Source organism: Folsomia candida, unplaced genomic scaffold (assembly GCF_002217175.1).
Source record: "Folsomia candida strain VU population unplaced genomic scaffold, ASM221717v1 Fcan01_Sc021, whole genome shotgun sequence".
NCBI lineage: Eukaryota > Metazoa > Arthropoda > Collembola > Entomobryomorpha > Isotomidae > Folsomia > Folsomia candida.
Genome location: NW_019091213.1, coordinates 1,702,954 through 1,718,593, shown reverse-complemented (window position 1 = coordinate 1,718,593; position 15,640 = coordinate 1,702,954). Strand labels below are relative to the sequence as shown.

The following is a 15,640-nucleotide window of genomic DNA, read 5'->3' as shown; positions in this document are numbered from 1 at the left end:
CAACAGGAAGGGTTGAGCGTATTAGTTGCTGTTGCATATCCACCACTGACTTAAATACACACCAGTTTAGTCCACATGAGAAAAGTGGATGCATGTAACAAGTAGCTGGGAGAGTCTCAAGTCAAGTAAGTAGGAGCAGAGGATTGACAATTACAAATGACTTGAGGCACTCGGCTCTCACTCCGCACAATGCAACTCCTCCAAAGGTCCCGAGTGTCAGTCAGGTCAGGAGTCCACCACCACCACCACCACGACGACCGGTATCAGGAGAAGGGTTGAGATGGAGTCAACCACCATATTAAGATTTTAAAAGATGCTGAATTCATCCTTTAATAGCTCATTTGTCCCGTTGACTTACTTTGACTGACAAATTGTTTCAAACTGAATATTTTTTTTCACGTAATTATGGGCATATTTACTTTCCGAGATATTTAATCCAACAAACTTGAGCTTTTTTTTACTTGGCACAACAGAATCAAAATCAACTCAACACTTTTTCTTGACAGCGAGTTGAGAGCGCTGGTTGCCCTTTAGTCTCATCTCCCGTTGACTTCGGCATCTTTCTCCCTTTCCCCTTTCGTCTGACTTCATAATAAGCACCCGACTTTTCCATGGGCTGACTGATTTTGATTTGATCATCACATTTAATATTTTAATTAACAAGTTTTTTTTTATTGAGTCTCACGTTAAATAGGTGCATGGTCAATGTGGTAGTTAGTGCATACGTATGGGGGGCATGAATAAAATGCTACGCTTTTCTCCACAAATATGTTTATGATTTCGACAAGGAATTAGAATCGCTTCCTGAAAATTAGTTTAGATTTCTTGTAGTGGGGATTTTTTGGGAAGATGAACATGTGCGATGGTTCGGTTCGATGTGGTCACGACGACGCGGAGCTGATTTGAAAGAAGTATCCAAAGCTGTCTGAATTCCCTTCCCCTTTTCGAATTTGTGATCCCCGATTGAAGTATGGGTTGACTGCTCGCATTATATATGGCATCTTTACGTCTACTCTTTAATAGATGGTTTCTTTCCTTGCACGTTCATTTGTAGCGTCAGAGGGAGAGAGAGAGCTTTTGAATTATATTCTTCTTCTGTTGTGGATGGAGGAATGGATGGATACACGTCCGTGTGTCCGTGGTTTTCTTCTTGGTCAAGTCCAAAACCAAGCTGAGTCAATCGCCCGTAATTTATGTCGTGGTTTCCATTGTTCAGCTCAAAGAAGTCGAGTCAAACAAAAAGTATGGAGCAAAAGAGAGTGTGATTTTCAAATGAATTCATTTCCTTCGTCTCTCTACACATATATCTTGCACCCTGTTTGCTGCTCTGTTACCCTATTTACGTATCTTTAGCACATGCCTGCAATGTGGATTTAGTGGCAATAAAACATATAAATAGTCACACGATTGTCCATCTGTTCCGAGTGATGAGACGAGATTTTGGAAATTTTTAGATCTGAAATTCACCCATTTTCTAGAATTGTCGCATCATTACCAAGTTAAACTTTGCGTCTGGAGACTTCTTGTGGAGGAAGTAAATAAAGTAGTTTTTGGTGCTTATGCAATTCATGAAAAGTGCGCATGAAACATGGCGACAATAATTTCCCTTCTTCTTGGCATGGCGAATGACAAGGAGGAACAAAGAGGGATGGATGCAATGCTTGGGAAATAATATTTAGTGCATTCATTACACCACTTTACATTACTCGCTTGCATAAGTTAAGCCTTCCTGGCTCTGGCTGTGGTCTGGTCGGTTAGCTCATTCCTTACTTGCTTGCGTCGAAACTAAATCATTGTTTAGCTGGAGCGGCAGCAGAAGAGAGAGCACTTTCCATCCATCCAACAACCAACCAACTCCAGCCGAGAGAGAGAGAAGAACCTTTCGTTTAGTTTTCCAACAGAAAACATTTGACAGATTTATGATCGACGCTGCGACGTGGATGTTTCAACTTTGGGCGAAGAGGAGGAGGAGGAAAAAAGTTGGGCCAGATGCTCGCTCGTACACTCTTTTTATACATTCATCAAAAAATCCCGATTTTCACCCTGTCCCGTCCTCCTTACTCCTTATTTAATTTATCACTTGGCCCGGCATAATGACTCTCCTCCACACAAATCAAATCTCAACTTTTACTTAACGAAGCAGCAAACGGAGGAGCAGAGGAAGAGACGACGACGAGGACGACGAAACGACCACCAGCGGCATCATTCACGGCAAGAAAAAGTAATGAAATGAACAAAGAGATGAATAATGCTCTACTTTTCCATATTATCAACAACACTCACCAGCCCAGACCCCGACCGACCACCAAATTCCGATCCGCAAGAGAAAGAGGAGGATCCGTTTCGCCACATAAAAATTGTAATTCTCATTTACAATTCCGCAGAAATTGGAACATTCAACAAAATTTCAGTGAGACGTTCCTTAAATAAATCAGCTCCATCCATGATATAAAGTTTTGTCTTTCATGAACCAACCACCTTTTTCTGTCGGGTAAGTATTTCAATAATTGGAACTCGTCATCACGCAAGCCTGACGACATTGAACCTATGTGAGAAATCTCCAAAATCCGCATGTTTTGCGAACAAATCAAAGAAATTTAAGCGAGCAAAGTAGATTATTTATGTTGCTGGTGCCAGTAGTGAACTACGTCAAAACTCTGGGAGGAAGCCATTACTGCATCGACATGGATGGACATTAGACATCAGAGCCGACATGGGAATGAAGTGAACGCGTCTGTAAATCTGAAAAGTGGCCCAGTAATAATCCCAACATAAATTTCCTTGGATGTGACAAGACACAGAAATCGAGTTAAAAAATAGCCCTAAAATTGGTCGCAACTGTTGTTCCGTCTCTACTAACTCCAGGCTCAAATGACATGGCAGGAGAGAGAGAGCATAGTAGTTGACAATTACCTACTCAACTACTACCCAACCACCACCAAACTCGTAAATTATGTCAAAAACTTAGTTACGTGTATATATTGAGTCAGGGATCAGCATTGAAAAGTTGAAGCCCTTCGTCCTCGTCGTATCGTCATTTCATCCTTCATTCATCCATCCCTCTGGTGGATCGGTTCGTCCATCCGCTTTTTCTGAATGCGGGACATATATTTTCCGTGGGCCATTGACATCGACCCTGGTGTCGCCTATTTATTATTAACTTTTCCACCAAATCTCCTCTTTTTCTAATTTGACATTGCTGCGTCCCGTTGCATTCGACGTAAAAATAAATACGTAACGCACTGAATTTGTTTGGGATACAACATACCTTAAAAACCGTGAAGATTTGAAAAAAAGATGGAATTTATTTTAAATGTGATACAGATTCGGAATATATATCAGTCAGGCAGCCCGTCCGTCCGTCAGTAAATCTCTCTTTCTTCCTCTCAGAGTTCTGCCCATCCCGAAATGAAACGAATGATAAAAGCAATAAATCGTAATAATGAATGAATAACTGCTCTTTATTTCTCCGCTGTTGCCGTTTGATTTTTATAATGGGTTTCACTCTTTATTCTCTCCTCTCTCTCCGGCATTTGCTGCTTTGTTGATGAATGAGTGAGTGATCTTCCTCCCGATCACGGGTACTGTATTATGTTCCTCCTGAGGTAGCGTAGATAGCTGGGGATTCGTATATACGTAGTTTGTTTAGGGAAATGTGCCCCCATGCAAAAGCCGGTCCAGTCCAACGTATACACATTTCTTTGTGAGTTATGATGTGACATGATCGCTTTTATTTTAGGGTTACGACGATAAATCACAGATTAGTTAAGCTGAGATGAGCTAAGCTAAATCTTTTGCAGTACAGAGAGAGAGAGAGCCAAATAAATTATGATTGTGGATGGATGGATGGGTGTGTGTACTTGGTTGTGCATGCATGTGAGCGTCGGTTTTAATTGGGAGTTCGTAAATAGAAGATGCAGCAACTTATTTGCTGGTGAGAGGGAGAAAGAGATCGAATACGACTTTGTCAAGTATCTCGTGTATACAATAATTTATGTATATTCATCACGACTGAAATTTAATTTACTACAAATACTGTGCATGTAAAGATGGACGTTTAAAATCATGTCATAAGTTTCCATCTGCATCTAATTTCCTAAAATAATTCGGCTATCTCTCCTCTTTTATTGCATACCGTCGTCATCGGCGTCGACTTCCTCCGCAACCTTCCCGTCTTTAATTGTCTCGGCCACTCTTTGACTTTTGGGCTTACACCGAGTGGATGGATGGATTGCTGGTTGGGTGGAGAGAGAAATCAAGATGGAAAACCTCATTAGTAAAAGTTTGAAGGAAATGGGAGAGTTACTTATCAATCAGAAATCTCAGAAACTTCAGTCACAATCGTACCACCGACTTTTGAGAGACTTTCTCATCATAATAATCAAGGAACACCACGAGAGAAAGAAAAGACAATGACGACGTGACGAAAAGAGATTCCAATCTTTCAATAGTTACTACCGTATATGTACATATGCACCTATATGTACATGCACTCTTAGAAAACTGGGATTAAACCATGGCTGACCGGAGTACATATCTGGCCCTACCAGCACGGTAATTACGGGCATTACGTTTAGTGATGTTGTGATAATGCAAAATTTACCACTCACAATGCGATGATGTGAAGTGTAACCCTCCGATTTGGCTGAAATTTTAAAATTAGGTGGTCCAAGCCAATACAACTAACGTTTCTTCAGGCAGTTTGTGCGATGGTGAGAGTTACTCAAAATATTTGAGGTCAAAGTTCAAAAAACAGCCGACTTTTTTCAGGCGGAGTGAGAAAACTCCACTTCCATTCTCTTCCCCTCGCTTTGATTTTATTCAGGCGTCTCGCTCATGCATACGCCTTCATGCTCAAGCACAAGCTTTGATGCAAAATAATAAAAAATAAACATTATTAATTATAGCTTAAAGAGCAATTAATACGCATTATACATACTTAATTTAATTTATAATTAAATAAGTGAGATTTTTACTTATTTCTAGTACAAATTTACATAAAAGTTAATTTATAAATTCGCCAACGGCAAATAAACATGGAAAAACTTAACTTGCTTTCCATTTCGAAAGCGTTGGTTATTCTAATATCCAATTATATATTAATATTTTAAATGCTCCTGTGATTCGATATTGTTGGTACTCAAGCGGATCATGGGGTGATGACGAAAAGCCCGAGTTTAAAAATGTAAGCGAAGTTTGTTTTAGAGAAAAAAATATTAGTTGCGACCTGAATTGTGGCAATCCCACATTCATCAAATTCAGCTGGTGCAGTTTATCGTATTGTTTTGTGGACTTTTATGAAAATAATCATATAGTCACATGTGGAATGAATAATTAATATTTTTCTATAAAAAATTAAATTTAAAATTGTTGAAATGAATTATTTTTCGGAGTGAAAATCAAAGCGAGGGGAAGAGAATGGAAGTGGAGTTTTCTCACTCCGCCTGAAAAAAGTCGGCCGTTTTTTGAACTTTGACCTCAAATATTTTGAGTAACTATCACCATCGCACAAACTGCCTGAAGAAACGTTAGTTGTATTGGCTTGGACCACCTAATTTTAAAATTTCAGCCAAATCGGAGGGTTACACTTCACACCATCGCATTGTCAGAAATAAACTACTACCAATCGGGTAGGAAGTTAGTACCAAATTAATACCAATACGGAGTATATATGCAACTCTACCATATTTCTAACAGTGCATACATATATGTGTGCGCATAGCATACATGGTATATATACACACACAACTATGTAGATTCAGTCAAGCCAGGATGGTATGGTACCTTAGGTCACAGGTAAAGTGCAAAAAAAACACGAAAAATGGGAAGAGGTTGGTTAAACAAATCTGTCCTATAAACCAAAATTCTTCATCCATATACATACATATGCCCAATATCAAATCAATCAATAGCAACCTTTGATAAAAAGTCACACCATCAAATGCCACACACCGTATTTTTCTTCACTTTGATGTTTTTGATTTCCTTCGAGATTTAGATACTATTTCTCCTTGATTTTTAGTTTTTTTTCTCCAAGCCTCAACTTTTTGAGACTCAACCCTGCTGCTTTCCCTCATCTCCTCAGAGATTGATGAAAAAGCTGCGACATTTTATTCAACCCAGTTCTAATTCCCAACAAGAATCAATCTCCATCGAGTGAAATGAAATTTGAAAAATAAAATCACTTGAGACTCGACTTCCATCTTTCCAATCAAATCAAGGTCTCCTTAGTTTAAGTCGAGTTTAGTTTAGTTTGTGGGTAAAGCCGGATTTGACTAAAGCAAACGAAATTTATCCCCTCGTTTCCTCCCAACCTTAAATATTCAATCAATCAGAAGTGAATAAAATATTAAGTAAAAAAAACTGCACATTTTTTTTTTCACTAAAGCATTCCCACCCATTACATATTAGATATTTGGGACGAGATGATCCCTTCTTCCGCCATTACGATGCACCACCCATCGTCAAAAAGCCTCCCTTGTTTCACTTAATGAAAGAAACACCACATTTTTATGGAGAAAGTTGTTTTGCAAAACAACCTGTGCTTCACTTCACTCGTCCCGTCACAACACAACTCATCCAACTTTCTCCTCCTCCTCCGACTTGCCTCGTATCATTGCTAACCAACTAACTTTGGATTACACAGTAGTTGTTCCAGACATTTGGTTGTTTCTTATTATTATTTGTTCCCTCTCCTCATCCGATCCGATACTTGGTGCTGCTGCTGCGAGGACGATGCTACATACGAGTAAAATTAAATGAAGGACAACAAGGGAGAAGAAGCCGATGCAGCAAGACAAACCATTTAGTGATGTCTTCATCATGTCCAATTTTGTCATCTGGTTACACTTGCTCTGCTGATATTGTATCAACGAGGAATAATATGACGACACAAAGTTTGGGTGGATCGTCCATTTTTTTCGCATGTTCAAATTTGCATGTGCTAATTTCCCCCAAAGTTTGCGATTCATACGTGTCTGCATAAGTCGTGGTGGTCAACATGATATATTATTCCTCCTTCTTATCAAGTGACGATGCTCGTATTTGAGTCGACATATGAGTTGAGGCGAGGAGTTTGTCCTGATGCAAGCCGCCTTATTATTTCCGTGTGTGAGGTTGGATTGGGTTTGATCTCTTTCTTTCTTGTCGGGTGTCACGTGTCGATAATGGCCAAGTGTAAATGACACAATCAAAGTGAGATGAGAGACAAAAGACAATAATGCACAGAACTCACACCCACTCAGACAAGTACGACGTATGTACGAGTTCACATTCTGTCCCAATGGATGAGAGGAGAAAGTACGTACGTACAACTTTCTTCAATCCGGGACAATTCTAAAGCATTATTTGTATTGTAAATATTATTATTTGTATCTAAACAATTTCACTAAATCATCCTCCGTTTTTTGTGTGAACTTTTTAAATTAAGTAGGAAATCAAAACTTGCCTCCTTCCGAAATTTTAAATTACATGGATCCACCACTCCTCACTCAGGAGTATCCAAACCCCCATCATAATTCCTTTATGACTTTGCTTTACTTAAAATCACTCTCATAAATTCACCTTATGAATGCATCATATCGCCCTCGAGAGATGAGAATAAAGAAAACACGAGGAGCAGCTCGAGATTACCACCACCACCACCAACTAACTTTCCTCTCCTATAAATACTTTCCCTATACATGTTAAGCATAATAGTGCACTAAACCCTCTGTGCATGTGTATGTGTAGAGCGAAGCACATTAAAAGTTACTGTGCCCAGCTTTCCATCATATTTATTATCGAATCCATCTATCCCCGGCCGAATGCGGATGAGATAAAGCGAAACAGCCAGACCAGCATCAGCAACATTAAATAACTCACGGAGAACCAAATATGGAAAACATTTTTCTTTCGGAGACACCACAAATTCGGATTTATTCATAAAATTTGATAAATATCCCAAATTTTCGACGTAAGTTGCTCCCTTTCAGTCTCCTCGCTTGGTGTGACGACGACGCGATTTTTGGATGGGTAGGGAAACGTCACTTTGTTGGCAGCCCCACAACGACCACCACCACGACGGCGAGGCAAGTATTAAAAGAGGAAACTAGGAATGTGGCCATTAACCAGTAAAGCAGCAGCATAAGCGATCATTAATACAAATTAATGGGATAAAACCAATAATATATCTCATTTTGGGAGCCATCTCAAGGAAAATAATGAAGAAAGGTTTGAATTACGAGTTTAAGGGTCTCACTCAACCTCGGCTCATAATCATAATAAAATAATCCTCCAGCCCTACGCACGTAGAATGGAACGGAAGAGAGAAATTCAATCCGATCCAGTTCAAGAATTTGGATGGACGAATATGAATCAAAACAAAATTAGAAATTCATTTGTAAGGGAAAATCCTACTGCTCAAGCCGAGGGGAAATTATGGAGACAGTTTGACTGTTTTATTATTTTAATTTAAATGAAGGGAGAAGAAGAAGAGAGAAAATCTAGATTGGGAAAGTTGAACAACACAAAATAATTTCACTCGGTGTTCGCAAAATTATATATTTCCACGTACATACTTATCCTCCTCCGGGAATTTAGGACAATTTATGAAAATATGAAGAAACATAATACAAATTTTTTTACGTCACATTGTTGAAAAATAAGAGGCTGCCAAAGGTTAAGTCCACTGTCGCTTTGCTCTTTTACCTAATTACCGTATAAAACTCATTACAAAGTGGCATGACTGAGAGGAGGCCGGAGAAAGTTGTGTGTGTGTGGAGAGAGAAATGCGGACATAAAGTGAAGAGCTTTTGAAGAGCAGTGTCGGCTTTTGATGATGGTGGTAGTAGAACAGAAGAGTTTAATTATGAGATGATCTCGTTTCGTCTTTCCTCTCCTTTCCTTCATCCCATCCGCAATCCCAAATCTAAATGTTGTATATAAAAGAGGGCCAGCATAATAATAACTCCCACTAACGCGCTGACGGAAGAGTTGTGACGGAGACGGCAGGACCACTTGCACATTTAGATGGGGGCAAATACCCCGTGATTTTGGGGCGTTTTGTAGGTAAATTGTACAATCATGACCAAAATATGGGGCGATTTTAGGTGTGTGGCTTATCCGGAGAAAATATGGCGTCTTTTTTTGACGCCTGCTAAGGAAAGGAAATTAACGTGGTTGACTACGTGACACATTTTTCGGGAAAATGACGAGGAAAGACGGATATGATTTCTGGACACAAAATTCATGAATCCTCTGTTTAACTCTTTCCATAATAATGGCACTTCTTTAGCCTTAGCCGGTGCTTAGTTGGTTTGGTTGGTTGGGTGAAGGAGTAGATAATTCCGAGAGCGCGCTGTATCGCGCCGAGGCTGACACTAATTTCAAAAGTTCTGTGCTGATTTGTGCCTTGAAGATAAGGAATTCTGGGGAAACTGATTTATATATTGGAAGACTAGAAAGACCGACGTATCCTCATTCACACTCGAAAGTCCCCCGACGTTCTCCCATTTTCATAGACATTATTTATGGCCCCCCTCCTTTATAGCAATCCCCCCCGCACCACGAACAACTCAAAATGCTCAAAACTGCCCTACCAGCCAGACATCACCTTGATTTATTCTCCTACCAATCACTGTTCCTCAGCTCACTCACCAAATCTTGGCCAAAAATTCTCAACAACAAATCCAAATCCAATTCCTTCTCCCTTCACTTCATGCCCTCCTCCTCCTCCTCCGCTTTTCATACGCGTCCTTCCTCCCATCTCGCACATGTGGGACATTGTGAAATCGAGGCAGTGGTGGTGTGAGTATCTGGGCGAGATCTCTTTCCACCCAGGTCCTTCCTGTCACCGTGTCATCATCACAAGAATAGGAAATGATTCATTTTGATCTAGCTTTTAATTTCATGCATGCATGCAGGACTTTCTTTCGCACTATTAATAAATATCCATCCACCATCTTTTTTCCGCAGTCGTAACATGCTATGGCTCGTATACATGCTGGCAAGGCGAGCAATATTTTCGATGGATTTTGATGCATGTGATGTTTCTCGAAAAAAGAAGCCTGCGAGTCAGCTCGGAATATACATACGTAGATGCACGTGAAGAATGTATAGGGCCAAAGTTGGTTGGGTTGTGAGACGAGGAGGTAATAAAACACGGCTGCTATTGATGATGGTATTCGCTTTCGGTCGCAACAAATCAATTTAATGTCTTCTCCTCAATATCGTCTTCTTCAAAGCCTTGAGTTGGCGTTGACTGTTATGTTGCGAGAGATTTATTTGGGTTGGATTATGCTGCATGCCTGCCTGCCTGCCTAGTTTTAGGAGTTTGGATGCGGAGCAATTATTAAAACGCTTTCAATTAACAGAGCCCTCCTACTTCATATAATAAATCTCATTTGCATAAAGGGTTCAATCAACAACATTGAACTCGTACCGAATAACTCGAGAGTGATCATCTCCATCGCAGGGACGGGCTCCAATCCAACCCAGCCTGCCTGCCAAACTTACTAATAAGCGATCCAAGCAAGCATAAGCTGGTTAAGTAATTCCTGCCACATCAATATTTAAGGTTACATGATGAGATTATTCATGAAAATGTCTGATTTAAAGGGCAAATAAGTTTGTCGTCGTTCCAATCAGTACGATACAAGTTTAAGACGTGAAGAACAACTTGTTAAATACAACAACAAGACGATAAATCATTTCTTTTTGGAAAGAATTGGTCAGTCAGAGTCATTTTTTCTTGAATGGCAGGTTTCTCTTCTCGTTGGCAAATACTAATAATAATAATAATAATGATGCAGCATGACATCATCCATTGGTCAGTTGGACGTGTCACGACAACAACGACGACGACGACCCGTAGACGCGCGGGTTGTCTTTAAGATGCCAAAATAAAATTGCAATTATTTCCACTACAGACAGATATCAATCATCGTTGCTTGACGGCCTGTTATAAAATTGAGAAGAAGAAATAAAGACGTTTTTACGACAATCTGGTTTTGATTTGTAAGTATTTTAGTGCACATATTTTAAGAGCTGTTGTCCTTGAGGCTTGCAAACCATAATAATCCTGATGAACAACCATTTCATTAATTTACACTAATTTCTTATATGTACTAAACTATTTAGTAGTGGAACTACATACTGCGACTACCAGTTACAAGGAATGACCCCTATTTCTAATCTTAATCTTGACTTAGATGCCACAATATTATCCCATTTCACCACCATTTAATAGTGACACTAGCTCATTGCATCGTCCCTCTGCGAGAACCCTTTTTAAGCTTTGTCATTAAATACTGAGAAAGAAATAGGCTTTGGTTTGTCCACAATTTCTTAAATTATTTCGTAATTTGCTTCTACTTTACGACGGGTTTGGTTTTTTTTGCTCTGGCCAGAGCTTTCTCCTCGTATCGCGGCCGGCGACTGTTATGTTATGTTATTGGATGAGAGAGATGCCTTATTTTTGAGAAAGACGTAGCCTAAAGAAGGAGTACAAATAAGTAATAATATCGTCGCCCCCCGCACACGGACCGAGTGAGTGAGAAGTATGAGTGAGGTGTGTTGGGTTCGTTCGGTTAGTGTGAAATGGTTTTGCTACTTTCGACAGTAAATTTGTGTCCACGACAGAAACTGCTGGGAAAGACTCAAAGCCTCAAAAAGTTGCCCCATAAATGACAACATTCAAAAAATATAGAGGTAATTTTGTATGTGCCAAATTTAATAATTGTTACATTAACCAGGCCAGAGAATTGTAGGTGTAATTTAAAACAAGTTATTTCAATACAAGTATTATTGGTCATGAAGGGGCGTGTTCTGCAGGGGGGAGTTCTGCTCCTGTTCTTGGCGTTGCAGACCCAGAACCTCCGCCATGTCCTCGTCCTCCTCTGTCATGGGGAGTCGTCCATGATCATTTCCGTTTGGATTGTTATTCATTTGAAGTCCTTAAAAGCAAAGGATGAAGAAAACTATGACGCCTCCTCCATTATGACAGTATTAATTCAGTAAAATTTACCGGAAATATTTTCTTGCCCATTCCCGTTTTGACTAGTATTAAGATTGGAGGAGTTTGAAGCCCAATGATTTGATCCGCTTTGGTGATTATAGTTCCTCGATGATGACAATAAATTCCCGGGCGGGGAAGAAGATGAGGAAGACGAGCATGGAGCAACACTCCCACAACTACCGGTTCGCCTCCCTACAGCATAGGCTTTTGACCTTTGTTCCCGATTTGGGGACGATCGCCGTGGTCGAGTTCCTTCAGAAAAAGTGGATCATCATCACCGTTATATTATTATTATCATTATTATTACCTCCTGGTTTAGGTCCACCGTGCCTCCGAGAAACCTGGCCACGATCCATGTCGACACGCCCACCCAAGGGACCCCTACCATTAGGACACTCGCGGGCATAATGGCCTCGTTCGTCACATTTGTGACACCTTTCCTTCCACTTCTTTGAATTTGGCTGAAATAAAAAAAATTCATCAGGTCATTCAACTCATCCAAGGCATTGCCGAGATACACATTTTAAGACCAAAATGGTCAAAATCGGTTCTGCCGTTTTGCGCCTATCGTGTCGCAGACAGACATGGTGATTCTATAAGCTTTGGCTCGGGCTAAAAACTTACCCCGTTACCGCGACCCCCACGCTTCCTTTTCGGAGGGATGTCATTGCCATACCCGCCATAATTGGGAACACCGCCTCCAAAATTTCCAAGGATGCTTCCGTCATTCCTTCGGCTAAACATTTCGGCAACATTGTAGTGACCCCCGCAGCCAGCAGATTCATGCATTCCACCGCCGGCGTGGCCTCCACCCCCGACAAACATTTCACTTCCTCCTCCATTGTTTGACCAGGGATCACCCTCATTCACGAGATACGAGTGATTCGGTGGGTACTGTTGGAATGATCCATAGTAAGAGGGCACATGGTACGAATCAGCACCCATATATGATCCATATCCCTACAGTCCACCGAAAACCAAAAACAAATTTTAAGTTTTCATGAAATTACAGAAAATATGTTATTTGTGTACCTGTTGATGATTACCCTGTTGATTTCTCCAAGAGTCTATGTCTTCATAACCTCCGGCAACATGTTCGCCGGACCCTCCAAACAAATCCTCGACTAGGGTTGAGATCGCCCTCAGGGCCTTAACCTTGTCATCTCTTTCCATGATGTGCCGACTGACAAGTTATCCACTCTTGAAGGGAAGAATTGTTACCTGCCCAAGGTAGAAGTAGATGAAGTGGCAAGTCTCGTAGTGACTTGACTGCCAAAATAATTTCGTCCAACGATGCAATGCCAGGTCTGTTTGTACTTCTTGTGTGAAATTCCTTCTTGGTGAATGCAATAATAAAAATAAATATTTTAAATGATGATAACTGCATACAATATTGACAAATTTGCTTTAATTACTTACCAATAAATTTCCGAAAAACTTAGAAGAGGAGGCAGAGATTACGATATGTTGTCGCGTGTATGAGGCGAACGTGCAAGTAGTGTTGTATTGGTAGTAGAGTAGCCAGCCGGCCGGTTTGGTTCCTTGCCGGCTGATTCTCTGAGTGGCTGGCTACTCTACTACCAATACAACACTACTTGCACGTTCGCCTCATACACGCGACAACATATCGTCACCTCTGCCTCCTCTTCTAAGTTTTTCGGAAATTTATTGGTAAGTAATTATCTAATTTAAGCAAATTTGTCAATATTGTATGCAGTTATCATCATTTAAAATATTTGTTTTTTATTTCAGGTCAATTCTGCATTCGTCAAGAAGGAATTTGACAAGAAGTACAATCCCACCTGGCATTGTATTGTTGGACGAAATTATTGTGGCTACCCCACGCCACAGCTACGTCAACACGAAACTCGCCACTTCATCTACTTCTACCTTGGGTAGGTAGCAATTCTTCTGGATAACTTGTCAGTCGCAGTCATCGTCATCGTCGTCTTTCCCTTCTCTATCCACTCCCATTACAATTACCACAACCAACATCGGGTAAGTATGTTTAAAGTATTCTCATTAATCTCTTCATCGAATTGAGCATCATTCCCATTATCACCGTGAACATTGTTCAGGTTGAAAATTGCTCAATTCAACATCCTATTCCCTCATTTTAAGCCATCAGAGACCTATGTACCAAATTTCAGACTTCTAAGACAACATTTAAAAAACGGTGGGGATCACCTCATAGGGTATCTCTGTGTCAATTTTTTTTCAAAAGTTGCTTCATATTACTTCATAAGAAGCTAATAGAGACCCATATGCTTAATTTCAATGTTCTAGGACAATATTTCAAAATTGGTATGGGTCACCCCACCCGGTCCAATCATTTTCCTACTTTATATTATTGGTACTAGTATACCGAATTTCAGTCTTTTACGACTATTTTCGAATACTCTGCACCAAACGCCAAAAACCAAAGGGTCCTCCCTTTGGTTTTAAAAATCCACACCACTAATATGACCCCCACCGGTCCAAATCTTTTTTGATCGAACCCGTCTTCGAACTCGTTCGTCGCATTGCATATTGCCCAGATACATGTTTAATGGTGAATTTTCGGGTCTCATGGAAGACATTGTGATTTATTTTAGCAAAACACGAGCTTTCGGAAATTAAATATTTCCTTCTTCAGGTGTGGTGAATTCTCATACAAATTGTAAGATACATGTACAGATACATGTTTCTGCCAAATTTCATCGAAATCGGTTAACGCGTTCTAAAGTTATCGAAGACAGACGGACAGACACAACGGGTACATAAGCCCTTGGTTCGGGCTAAAAATAAGGAAAGATAAAGGTTTTTTAAGAACTAATAATGTTCCCAAGTTGATAAATACCCGCCTTCCTCAAAGTTCACGTCATCGACTAATTTGTAAAATGCCTTCGCTTTGATTTTTATGAGCCAGTTCATTCAGAGCATGTTTTCATTTTATTTTTACAGAAAGACGTCAAGAAGAAGAGACGGGCAGAAGAAGAATATTCAAATTTAATTTAGATTAAATTAATTTAGGTTAAAATTCATTGTTACGATTAAGGCATTAAAATACTTTTTTGAATAAAAAATATTTGCATCGCAGACAAATTCGCAGGAGTGACTGTTTGAATTGTGTCGCAGATTTTGCTGTTTGACCTGATGATAAAATGGCACACAATTTTATCTTTCGGTTTGTGGCCATAAATGCAGAGGGCTTAATCGACCACAAAAATGTCCCGCTCGTCAACAAAATTGCTCAAATCCATGCAATTCAAACCGCAAAAAACTTTAATGTACTTGTATTGACAGAGACTCACCATGGACCGAGATTTGGACGGAAGGAGACGACAGCCCTTCTGAAGCTCTTGCCGACTTGGAACCGTCATGACTTACCATGTAATTGTAAAGGATTTGCTGGAAGTGCCACACATGGAGTCGTGATCCTTGCTGAACCTGGTATAGGTTTTGTACCTGGGAATTTGCATATTGACCCGCTCGGCGAAGACGACCATCGACAAGTAGCGGCCACCCTTACCAAAGACGGCTACACTTGTCATTTGGTCGGCTGCCATTTGCAATCAGGCATGCATGGCCCTGGCGATGCCAAGGGTGCGTTCAAAGTGTTGCAATTGAATGCGCTAGCAACCCACTTTGGCCCCCCTGATCTGT

The 15,640-nt window shown here is 40.3% G+C and overlaps 1 protein-coding gene and 1 long non-coding RNA gene across 3 annotated transcripts; one reads left to right on the top strand and one right to left on the bottom strand.

Annotated features, from left to right (window-relative positions):
* The first annotated feature begins 11,113 nt into the window (after positions 1–11,113).
* Positions 11,114–12,211, top strand: LOC118438462. The gene is made up of 3 exons (XR_004836802.1): positions 11,114–11,688; positions 11,797–11,982; positions 12,097–12,211. It is a non-coding gene; the product is annotated as an uncharacterized LOC118438462 (long non-coding RNA).
* Positions 11,690–15,036, bottom strand: LOC110858574 (keratin, type I cytoskeletal 9). 2 transcript variants are annotated; one of them, XM_035858780.1, is made up of 6 exons: positions 13,916–15,036; positions 13,028–13,178; positions 12,620–12,955; positions 12,303–12,456; positions 12,005–12,247; positions 11,690–11,933 (listed from the first exon to the last, which is right to left on the bottom strand). In XM_035858780.1, the coding sequence occupies exons 1-6, from the start codon at positions 13,936–13,938 to the stop codon at positions 11,782–11,784; spliced, it is 1,059 nt and encodes a 352-aa protein (XP_035714673.1). In that variant the 5' UTR covers positions 13,939–15,036; the 3' UTR covers positions 11,690–11,781. The 2 variants fall into 2 exon arrangements, with proteins under 2 accessions (XP_035714673.1, XP_021963083.1); XM_022107391.2 differs by lacking the exon at positions 13,916–15,036 and having other exon boundaries at positions 13,028–13,305.
* Positions 15,037–15,640: the final 604 nt, after the last annotated feature.

Excerpts from the sequence above, each read along its gene's own strand:
- LOC110858574 (XM_035858780.1), bottom strand. The coding sequence starts at position 13,938 with ATGACGATGACTGCGACTGACAA. Across the intron at positions 12,956-13,027 it reads AACAGGGTAATCATCAACAG|GGATATGGATCATATATGGG; the intron begins GTACACAAATAA and ends GGTGGACTGTAG. Across the intron at positions 12,457-12,619 it reads GTGGGGGTCGCGGTAACGGG|CCAAATTCAAAGAAGTGGAA; the intron begins GTAAGTTTTTAG and ends TTTTTATTTCAG.